General features: G+C 33.0%; 1 protein-coding gene across 6 annotated transcripts in view; it reads left to right on the top strand.

The window, feature by feature from the left end:
- BRWD3 (bromodomain and WD repeat domain containing 3) overlaps positions 1-12,304 on the top strand; it is a 120,646-nt gene that overhangs the window by 40,379 nt on the left and 67,963 nt on the right. For all 6 annotated transcript variants that reach the window (XM_082376966.1, XM_082376969.1, XM_082376967.1 and 3 more), the window contains 2 exons: positions 10,427-10,587; positions 11,888-12,109. In XM_082376966.1, coding sequence (XP_082233092.1) covers positions 10,427-10,587; positions 11,888-12,109 — 383 coding nt within the window. The remainder of the gene's footprint in view (positions 1-10,426; positions 10,588-11,887; positions 12,110-12,304) is intronic.

Here is a 12,304-nt window from a genome sequence, read left to right as displayed (position 1 = left end):
TAGAATGAGTTTGGAAGTGTTCCCTCCTCTACAGTTTGAAAGAATTTGAGAAGGACTGTCATTAATTCTTCTTGAAATTTTTGGTGGAATTTCCCTGTGAAACCACCTGTCCTGGGGTTTTCTGTGTTGGGAGGTGTTTGATTACTGATTTAGTCTCTTTACTTGTTATTGATCTGTTCAGATTTTCTATTTTTTCCTGCATCAGTGTTCATAGTTTATGTGTTTCTAGGAACTTATCCATTTCTTCTAGGTTATCTATTTGTTGGCATATAATAGTTTATAGTAGTTTCTTATGAACCTGTGTATTTCTGCAGTATCAGTTGTAATGTCTCTCATTTCTAATATTGTTTTGAGTCTTCACTTTTTTTTTTCTTAGCCTAGCTAAAGTTGTCAATTTTGTTTATCTTTTTGAAGAACCAGCTCCTAATTTTGTTGAACCTTTCTATTGTTTTTCTGGTCTCTATTTCATTTATTTTCACTCTGATATCTATTATTTCCTTCCTTCTGTTAACTTGGGGCTTACTTTGTTCTTCTCTCTAGTTTCTTGAAGTGATGTTGTTTATTTCCAGTATTTCTAATTTTTTTAATACATGAATTTATCACTATAAGCTTTCCTCTCAGAACTGCTTTTGCAGCATCTCATAGGATTTGATATGTTGTGTTTCCATTTTCATTTGTTTCAGATAGTTTTTTTGTGTCCTTTTTGATTTTATCTTTTACCATTGGCTTTTCAGAAGTGTGTTGGTTAGTTTCCACATGTTTGTAGACTTTCCAGGTTTCCTCTTGTTGTTGATTTGTAGTTTCATACGATTATGGTCAGAAAAGATAGTTGGAATGATTTCAGTCTTAAATTTGCTAAGACTTGTTTTGTGTCCTATCATATGATCTATTTAGGAAAATGTTTCATGTTCACTTGAGAAGATTGTTTATTCTGCTGCCATTGGATGGAATGTTCTATATATCTGTTAAGTCTATTTGATCTAAAGTATGTTCAATTCCAACCGTTCCTTATTGATTTTCTGTCTGGGTGATCTATCCATTGCTGACAGAGGGGTATTAAAGTCCTCTAGTATTGTTGTTTTGTTGTCTGTTTCTCCCTTCAGACCTGTTAGTATTTGCTTAATATATTTAGGTGCTCTTATTTTGGCTGCACATATATTTACAATTGTTATACCTTCTTGATGTAATGACTCCTTTTATCATTATATAATGACAGTCTTTGTCTTTGTTATCATTTTTGGCTTGAAGGTCTTACTTTGCCTGATAAATATGGCTATCCCCACTTTCTTTTGGTTTCCACTTGCCAGTAGTATCTTCTTCCATCCCTTTAATTTGAGCCTATATGTCTTTAGAGCTGAACCGATTTGCCTGTAAATGGCATGTAGTTGGGTCTTGTTTTTTTACCTATCCAACCACTCTATGCCATTTGATTGGTGAATTCAACCATTTACATTTAGAGTGATTATTGATATGTAAGGCCTTACAACTGCCATTTTATTGTTTGCCTTGTGGTTGTTTTATGTCTCCATTGTTTCTTTTTCCCATTGTTTCTGCCTGCCTTGTAAATTGTTGGTTTTCCATGGTGGAATGCTCTGTCTCTCCTATTTTTAGTTTAATGCATCTATTCCAGATTTTTGCTTTGTGGTTACCATGAGGCTTACATAAAACATCTTAAAGATAAGAAAAAACAGTCCATTTTATTCTGATAGCAACTTATCTTCATTCACCTTTAAAGATTTCCACCCCTTTTCTCCTCCACTTTTCTTTCTTTCTTTCTTTCTTTTTTTTTTTTTTTTTTGGCCGTGCCATGCAGCATGTGGAATCTTAGTTCCCCAACCAGGGATTGAACCCATGCCCCCTGCAATGGAAGCACAGAGTCTTAACCACTGGACCACCAGGGGAGTCCTTCTCCTCCACTTTTCTATTTTCAATTTCACTATTTACCTCTTTTTATGCTGTGTATTCATTATCAAATTATAGTGGTTATAGTTATTTTTAATAGTCTTTCCATTTAACCTGTATCTAAAGTTAAGTGGTTAACATACCATTCTAATATGGAATTACAGTTTTCTAATTCTGTCCATTTTTCTCCTTTACCAGAGTGTTTCATATGTCATCATCTCGCTTTTTAGTTCTTTCATTTCAGTTGGAGAACTCCTTTTAGTGTTTCTTTACAAAGCAAGTCTAGTGGTGCTGAACTCCCTCAGCTTTCGTTTGGCTGAGAAAACCTTTATTTCTCCTTCACTTTTGAAGGATAACTTTGCCAGATAAAGTATTCTTGGCTGGCAATTTTTCTCTTTCAATAATTGGAATATGTCAGTCCACACTCTCCTGGCCTATAGAATTTCTGCTGAAAAATCTGCTGATAGGCTAATGGGGTTTCCTTTGTAGGTTACTTTCTCTTTTACTGTTGCTGGCTTTAATATTCTTTATCATTGATTTCTGAAATTTTCATTTTAATGTGTCTTACAGAACGTCTTTTTGCATTGCGGTAATAAGGTTTTCTATTAGCTTCATGTACTTGTATGTCCAAGTCCTTTCCCATGATTGGGATGTTCTCAGCTATTATTGCCCAGTTAGTTGTTCATCAGAGGGGAGAGAAAAAAAGAAAAACTAAACTGTCATGATGCTGACATCATTCCCCTAATGCACTTTAAATTTGGATTCTGCTATTGATAGCTGTGTCTTAGCAAGAAATCATGTGGAGTATGAAATTCTATAAGAAATACTCATTTTAATTCAACATTTTCTTTATTAAGTATATAAAATATAAAACCTTAAATTTAGTATAAAATAACAAATATTTTATACTTTATTACAACTTTCCCTAATTTTAAACTTATTTACTACTTTACAGTTTTTGTCCTCTACCTGTTATATAATTGTTTCAGTATGTTTTAGCATAGGCTTCCTAATCATTTTTTGGTCTAATAATGTTCTATCTTTCATGTATGAAGATAATAGAAGGAAATGTGCTTTGAGGTATTTTTTCACAGAATTTATGCACTTGCAATGATCCTTCTATTTCTTTTTGCTTACTGACCTAAGTGTGTTGATGTGATTGACTGAATTTAGGAGAACAAACTGTGTGGTCTTGAACTATTGTAGGAATAAGCTGATGTACTAATACAGTTTTTTTTGTACAACAACCCTGTAATAAGTCCTCAATTTGGATGTACTGTGGTTAAGTGTCCTTGTTATTGATTCTTCTAATTTTTTTAAGTTTTTTTTTTAAATCACCCTTCAATATTTGAGGGTCTAGTGCTAACCTTTGAAGTCAAGAGAATAAATAGTATATCTTGTGCCACACTCAACAAATGTTCTAAAATACACACACTTTTTTCTAACACTAGAATTTTATAGGTTATTGGTAGATTTTACTTTTTTTCCTATACAATGGTGGGATGGATAACTAATGGAGAGGACAGTGAAAAAAAGAGTAACGTAAGAAAAGAAGCACATCCTTATAATTCAGGATGCCAAAAAGTGAGGAAGGCAAAGCTGTTATTGAAGACTAGATGAAAAAAGTCAGTCTGATTCTAACCTTATTAATTTGGGACACAGTGTTCCATATTGTAATTTTGAAACAAATAGAATTTGATTACATAAAATGGTGCATTAATATCCAACATACACTAGAATATTATACACTTCAAATTATGATATTATTCTATTCCTTTTTTCAAAGACCATTCAGTATTATTAATTTCTAAAGGTAATTAAATAGCATTTAAAATATTAATAGAAAAAATAGATTTCAGGAGAATCTTTATGTGCATTTTATTCAGTTTTAATTAATTCTTTAATATGTTCTTCATAAAATTTGAGTCTTCTTGTGGGATAACTGTGACCTTGTATTCTCTCCCTTTTACTGTTCATTACCACTTCTAACTGATGTGGCGAAAGCACAGGAAATTAAGCCAAAATAAGTTAATTTTACCGTTTGTTACTGGCACTAGTAAAATTACCCATAAGAAAAAAAAGTGATATGATGAAGTATAGCAGGTATAACATAGGGAAAAGATCCATAAAGGAGGAAGTGACCAGTAATTCATGATAGAAAACATACAGGTTAGGCAGAATATTTACAAATATTAGATATAACGCAACAAAGTGAACTAGAAAATTTAACATAAAGACATTCAAAACTTGTAATGGTATTAGTTCTTAAAATGTGATGAGTGGCGATACTTGGTCCTAAACAAACATATCTAATAGGAAGGTAAGGAGTAGCAGTGCATGTTAAATGTATTTACAAATCCATAGGCCAAAATGTGGCTGTGCTATGAAAAACAGTGTGTAGAGACTGAGTGAGAAATTTATATTGGATTATATTACAGACTGTACAGTATGGATGATGCTTTCCTAATGGAGAGGTAAAAAAGCAGGATATCTATATCAAACTAATAATGAATGTCCTTTTATTCCTCCCCACTCCAATTTAGTTATTATGTTGAGCCATTTAAAATTACTACTTCTATTTGTAGAAAATGGTTGAATATCAACAATTTCATATGGTTCAATCCATATAAGAATACCCCCAAAACACCTTTAAAGTTCTAATTAGCATATGGGGAAGGAACCTATAGATTTATTAAAAAGGAATAGATGGAATAAATTTATAACTAAAATGTAAGTGCTGGGGATAATTATATTTTGCTTTAGTCTTCTCTATCAAAGAGGAAGATCTCTAAACTGTAAAGGATAGAGCTAGCATGGTTAAAAGAGAAGAAAACCCAACATGCATGAGTACCTAGCTGCTTTAAGAGTCCCAAATGAATTAAGTCACAGTATACTGAACTAGTTTTCACTGGCAGGTATTCTTTGTGAAATCAGAGTAGACAAGAGAAATGGAAATGACCAATGGACAAGTATACAATAAGGGAACAAAGAACAGATCTTTAAATTATTGATTGGTGAACTTAGCTTTAACCCCAAGAAAATTTTAGACAGGCTTATTTAATAAGTGGTTTGTGTACTTTTAGAAAAGAAGGAGGTGATCACTAGGACCTTAAATACATTTACTAGAAAAGAATGTCAAACTAACTTTAATCTGACTATTAGATAGTGTAAGGCAGCTGTTTTAGAAAACTAGTGTAGTCTTTGCAATCTTAAATTACATTTATAGAGGCATAGCTGGAAATAATCCCCTGTACTCTGTGCTGATCAGACCACTGGGGATATTTTGCTCAGTTGTTTTTTTTGTTTTTTTTTTTTTTTTTTTGGCCGTACCATGCGGCATGTGGGATCTTAGTTCCCTGACCAGGGATTGAACCCGCACCCCCTGCATTGTACGTGTGAAATCTTAACCACTGGACCATCAGGGAAGTCCTCGTATTGTTTTAAGAGGCTCAGACATTGATGAACTAGAGACTTACCAGAAAAAAGCAACCACAGTAGCGTTTATGGTGAAAGAATGTTTTTTTCTATAGGGAATGATAGGAAAGAAAGGTGTTTGTAAATTATGGCTGTGAGTAATATAGAGGGGACTTCACATGTTGAGAGAAGACTTAAGGCACAAATGATTTAAATATTTCATGGGTTACCATATAACAAAGGGATTTGACTTTTTTTTTTAAGTGTAGCTCTCAAGGGCTAAACCTGTATGATTCTCTGGAACTTGCAGGGAAAGAAATTGAGCTCAGTTAAAGGTAGAGTCTCTGCAAAATTAGAGCAGCTCAACATATAAATCATTCATTTTTGAGAAATAATCTTCTCTTTACTAGAAGTGTATAGGCAGAGGCTGAATGGCTATCTACCAGATACATTATAGAAAGGATAATTTTGTGGGAAGGGAAGCTGGACTAGAATTGGTAGTTCACAAATTTGGCACAGTATCAGCATCACTTGCAGAACTTATTAGAAAAACACATTTTGAGAGATATATATTTCTGCAGATCACTTCATTAAAGTATCTTATTCATTCCTGCAATTGAGTAAATGATGAAAGCTTTTGCCCAGTGGAATAATGTAAATTCCACAAGGATGGGAATCTTGTTTGACTCGTTTATAAGTTGTATTCTAGTATTTGTCACAGTGCTTTAGCTCATAGTAGGTTGTCAACAAATACCTTTTAAAGAGAGAAAGCAATTATTCCATTTGTAGCTGTTTATTAATCTCTGTGACTTAAAAAGTTTATAAAATACACTGAATAAGTCTTATCTTGTTATTACTTGAATCTTTAAGCATTTTGGTCTCTTGTTGGGTTAGTTCATATATCATTTTTTAGAGAACAGTTTGGAAGCTTATCCTACAAAGATTTAAAGAAAAAACTTAGGAGACATAGTGGATTCTGAATGTAATATTTTGTATTTAAATACATTTTATATGTATGTATATTTGACTAATTTATCTACTAATTGAATTTGTCAGCATTGCTAAATACAAAGAAATTATTGTGACATCAAAGATGTTTTTCTCAAAAGTTCTTAATGTATTTCAAGACAAGGTTGGCATGTTCACATCAGTACTCAAGAGAAAATGCTCTGTAGTTGATTGTTCGAACCTGACTATAACCATATCAGCTCCCCAGATAGAAAGGTGTCATAAGTAAGGTGTACTATTTTTCAAGGTTGCCAGATCCTTAACAACAGTGGATGGAGAAGCAGGCATTTTGTTCTGACTAAAATTATGTTGATTGATTGCCCCGTTCTAACCAGTGTTTTGAGGGTTGTATTGTCATTTCACTTTTGTAACTTTGAGAGCTACATTCCTTAGTAAATTGAAGCTGAGATAACATTTACTCTTTATAGTGTTTTTGAAATACTTAAATAAGTAATCAAGGTAATTAATTATATATACTAAAACTTATTACATACCTTTGAAATACAGTAGATTTTAGAAGGCTTAATATTGAGAATGCAATAATGAATAGTGGATATATTGGCATAGGATTGTGGGATTTTTCTTTTTTTATTTATTTGTAGTTGTTTCTCATTAATACTTCATTCTACTTTGTTAGGGTGAAAGTTTAAATTGCTCATCTCTAATCTTGCATTCTGCTTATAATAGAAGAAGAAACAATGCATTCAAATAGTACATTTGATAGATATTTATTTTTTAAATTTTTTTAAAAAAGGGTATATATTTTATTTATTTATTTATTTATTTGCTGTGTTGGGTCTTTGTTGCTGCGTGCAGGCTTTCTCTAGTTGTGGCGAGCAGGGGCTACTCTTCATTGTGGTGCATGGGCTCAGTAGTTGTGGCTTGCAGGCTCTAGAGCACAGGCTCAGTAGTTGTGGTGCACAGGCTTAGTTGCTCCGTGGCATGTGGGATCTTCCCTGACCAGGGATCAAACCCATGTCCCCTGCATTGGCAGGTGAATTCTTAACCACTGCGCCACCAGGGAAGTCCCTTATTTTATTTTTGACTGTTTTATTTTTATTTATTTATTTTTTAATTGAGGTATAGTTGATTTACAATATTAGTTTCAGGTGTATAACTGATTCAAACATTTTTTATAGATTATACTCCATTTATAGTTATTATAAAATATTGGCTATGTTTCCCTTTGCTGTACAATATATCCTTGTAGCTTATTTATTTTATACATTGTAGTTTGTACCTCTTAATCCCCTATCCCTAACTTGCCCCTTCCCCCTTTCCTTTCCCCACTGGTAACCACTAGATTGGTTACCAATGGTCTATTCATATTTTCTATTTCTTCCTGGTTTAGTTTTAGGAGATTGTACATTTCTAGGAATTTGTCAATTTCTTCTACGTTGTCCACTTTATTGGCATATAGTTTTTCATAGTAATCTTGACAGAGATATTTAAATACAACACAGTGATAATTGTGTGTGTGTGTCCCTTTATTTTATTACTACTTTTGAGGAAAGGAATAAGGACTCTAAGCATCCCTCTCCCCCGAAGGAGCTATATAATATTTATGCTAGAAGAATGAGATCTACTTTCTAGTAAAATACTCAAGGATTGGTCAAAAGTGAACTCTTTTTAATTGTATTTTTATAGTCAGTTATCAGCCATTACAAATTTCAGAAAATGTTCTTGATAAAGGATTCTTTAGAGATGTAAGAAAAGCAAAAAGCATCAGTGCTGAAAAATAGTGGCTAAATGGAGAATACATGCAAAAGAGTGTTGACAGAACTCCTTATTGTATATAGAGCCTAAGGCCTGTTGACATTACCAAATGACTGAGAAAAATGTATAAATATTATCATCTCAGGTGCTATATGAATAAACAAAAATCGCTGAGATAGGAAAGAAGGAATATTTGATGATCCTGCTGTCGAATATGTGATATACCTTATATAGGAATTTTTTGAATAGCTGTTAATGGACTAGAGAACCTAATAGAAAACTTGTGTTTAAGATAAAAATGTATTATTAGAAGAGTGTTAAGTGAAACTTAAAAAAATCTATACTTTTATCACAAAGCAGTTGGTTTCATTTTTCTTTTTCTTTCTAGTCTTTATACATATATGTATGTGTTTTTTGTATAATTTAAATCATCACCTACTTACAAGTTCATATTTTATATTTTTTGCTTTGTAGTTCCTAAATTGTTCCACATTGATGGAGTTTTCATATTTTAATTATTAATTTTTACAGAATAGTCCATCATATATTCTGTAATTCTGATTCTTTCTCTATCTCTGCTTTTCTGATTTTTTTCTTCATGTTGATGGTGTTTTTTGTTTTTAAACTTCAAATTGGTTTTCAACCAGGGGCAGTTTTTTCCCCAGGAGATGTTTGGCAATGTCTGGAGATATTTTTGCTTGTCACAAGTTGTTGTTAGTGGGGTGTTAATAGCATCTGGTGGGTAGAGGCCAGGTATGCTGCTAAACATTCTACAGTAGACAGACAGCCCCCCACAACAAAGAATCCTCAGTCCCAAAGTTCCAAAGGCCAATAGTTCCAAGGTTGAGAAATCCTTCCTTAAAAGTAACACACCTTTTCTTCTATTTATTTACAGACTATGAATGTAAAAAAGCAAAGCAGAAGTAATGGTTGATTGTTTAAAGGAACTCAGAGCAGTAAGAAATGTTTGACTGGAGAGGGAAGATTGCTAAAGTACGAAAGTTACGGTGCCTGCTCTTCCCATCTTAGAGTTGTGGCCATTTCTAGAGGTTGGCATGGGAAGCAACTGCCAAAAAGGAAACCTCTTACCTAGTACTGATGCTTATGGATTTTCCACCATTATTTATTCAGCATCTCGACATAAATACTCAGATTTCTAATGTGTTCTTATGATTTGCATTCAAAGTTGGATTTTGCTATTCATCATTCAATTTTTGTCATTTTGTCAGTTTAAGGTGGCCAGTAGATTGACCATTGCCTGAAAAAGACTTCATTGCTCTTAAGATTGAGATGTTGAAAGGTTTCTTATTTTTGATTGTGGCATGCTTCTAATTGTACTAATCTAGCTACAACCCAATTCTTGCCTTAATTTTGCCTTGTTTCAACATAAAGCTATTATTATTTATACTATATTATTATGAAGTATGGTAAAATTTTGCCTTGCCTCAAGGTCACTTTAACCTTTAAGACTTATATGTTTTGATTAAAATATAATATGTGGGATGCTGAATACTTTCAGTGTATAAGGGAAGACTGGTGGAATGTCACAGAGCAAGTAGGTGCTTGTATATCCTTACATAGGGAACAAGATCTTCATTTTAGGGAAGTGAGTAGAATCCAGGTGGTATTTGGAGGAGAATTTTGCAGATTTATGCTTTATTCTGGCTGCTTTTTAAGAAAATCAGAACACAAAACAAACAAACAAAAAAGGAGACAGGATCTAAGATGACCTTATAAGAGATGAATTCTCAAAAGTTCATTGATTAGAGGGAGAGTCAATAGTTTCTGAAACCAAAAAGGGGGAGAACCTATAGACAAGTCTAGAAAGGATTGTTTGTTACTGAAAACCTATGTGGTGTTATAGCTTCCTTCCTCTTTTTACTGTGTACATCTCTTGTATTACTCTTGAATTTTTAGGTGCAGCTGTTTACAGGGTGGATGGGTGTGAGGAGGTAGGACAGGAGTTCATAAAATTTCCTATATACATTTTAAGATGTGTTATACTTAAACAAATACCGTTTTTATTCTAAAATTCTTTCATGTTATGGTAAGATTTACCTATATATATTTAAAGTTACAGTGTCTTTGTCTGAAGTATACCAAGAAAGGCAAAAGGGGATTGTACTTGGGAAACCATAGTAAGGTAAACAGAAAATCAGACTTCTGGGATTTGAAAGAAGAGTATTCTTAGTGCTTTGTGGTAGTGAACTTGAGTTCATAAAATCGTGAAATGTGTGATGGAATTTAGACTTCTCACAGTGTAGAATTGCCGTGGGTGTGTGTACCCTGTTTTGTTTCATCATAATACTGATGATTTAACTTCATGTTAAATGTAGTTTTCACTTTTAGGTTTTAAGAAGTGAATCCCGTGTTTTCTGTTTTTCAGTGAATATCACCTCTGCCAGGCAATTAACCGGATGTAGTCGCTTCAGCCATATTTTCCCTTCATCTGCTTACCAGCACATTAAGATGCATAAGAGAATTCTGGGGCACTTGTCATCTGTCTACTGTGTAGCATTTGACCGAAGTGGGAGAAGAATTTTTACAGTGAGTTTAAAATTAATGATACTATAGCATATTAGAGATTTACAACAATGGAAGCTAGGCTTCATGGCATTGAATTATGCTTTGTAAGCAGTTCTTCCTTTTTAGACGCATGCATGCAAGAAAAGATGAGTGGAAATTGAAAATCTTTTCTCTTTCTATATAAGTAAATGGATGAACTATAATGACCTCTATCATTTGGGAAATCTAATTTAAAAAAATTAAATCTTCAGAAGGCCTTATATTCTAGAGGTGGTTAATTTATGTGAAACAAGTTTATCTACTCAATTGGTTTCATTCCATTTTAGCAAACATTTATTAAAATGCATTTTCCATTGGTGCCAGTTCTGCTTAGTTAATGATTACATCATCCTTATAGTTGAATAGTTGAACTACATGTTTAGTAATGAAGATTACAGTTATTATATATATCTCTCTTTGAATTTAATACTAATTATTTTTAAAATTGGATTTTTATTAACCAGATCATATTGTGTGCTTTTGAGTACAAAATTATAGCACACTAATATTTCCAAGTAAAGGCTTAGTCTTATTGTTTCAGTACTAAGTTAATGTAGAAGTGTAGGTAATGGCATAATTTTCTTTTTAAATTCCTAGGCTACAACAAAGGAAGTGGTTTGTATTTTAAGAAGTTCGACTTCTTGGAGTTCATTACAGACTCTTCCATTGATGTTTTCATGACTCCAAAATGCATCACCTAAGTATATGGGTGTTGATGAAGATGAGGATGATGATTTTCATCTTTTTATAAACAGATAATTATTAAATAGCTTATCTACCACAGTAGAATTGCTTTTTACTATTTAAAGCTCTTTTGAAATTCTCAGTAGGAAGTTCCACATAATATTTTCCCCAGAGATTATTAACAAAGTCTCATGTTTGCATGTAGATTTTAGGTTAAAGTTTTAAGTATTTGTAGAGAAAAAAAATATTCAAGCAATTAAGAAAAAAGGCTGTCAGGTGTAAGGAAAGAAATAATGGCAGAGATAGTTAATGCCAAATCACTTAAAAGTAAAAAATATTTTGAGTTGTCAGGATTGGTAGTAGTTTTGAGGAGTTATTCACATATGCCATTATCAGTTTGGACAGTGCTTTGTCAGTGCTATCATTTGGACATATTTTATATTTTCTACTCACTCCATGTTATATGAAGAAAAGAGACTAAAAAGTAAAGGCTTAGAAGTAACTTAATAAAATTCTCCTTTGTTTTTGCTTTTTTTGTGCGGGGAGGGAGCGAATTTCTGCTTTATTGTAAATCTTCTGTCCTTTTGTGTTGCTATAGGGTTCAGATGACTGTTTGGTGAAAATTTGGGCAACAGATGATGGGCGCCTTCTTGCTACACTTCGAGGGCACTCTGCTGAAATTTCTGACATGGCTGTTAACTATGAAAACACTCTCATTGCCGCAGGCAGCTGTGATAAAGTTGTAAGAGTGTGGTGTCTTCGAACTTGTGCACCAGTTGCAGTCCTTCAGGGACATTCAGCTTCTATTACTTCCATACAGGTAAGAAAAATAAAAAGATACCTCTAGTATATGTAATAAGAATGAGAATTCTCTTGTTTTTTGTTACATCATGTGGATTATACAAAGAATGGCAACAGAAAAATATTGATCTCTTAAGGGCTTTGTCCCTACCTTGCAGACAGGTATTTTTTAAAGTTTCCTTTTCATATAAATCTGTTCCCTTTAGAAATAAGT

This window comes from Balaenoptera borealis (genome assembly GCF_965194805.1).
Source record: "Balaenoptera borealis genome assembly, chromosome: X".
Classification (NCBI taxonomy): Eukaryota; Metazoa; Chordata; class Mammalia; order Artiodactyla; family Balaenopteridae; genus Balaenoptera; species Balaenoptera borealis.
The sequence above is the reverse complement of the archived record's forward strand: the minus strand, read 5'-3'. Positions and strand labels throughout refer to the sequence as shown.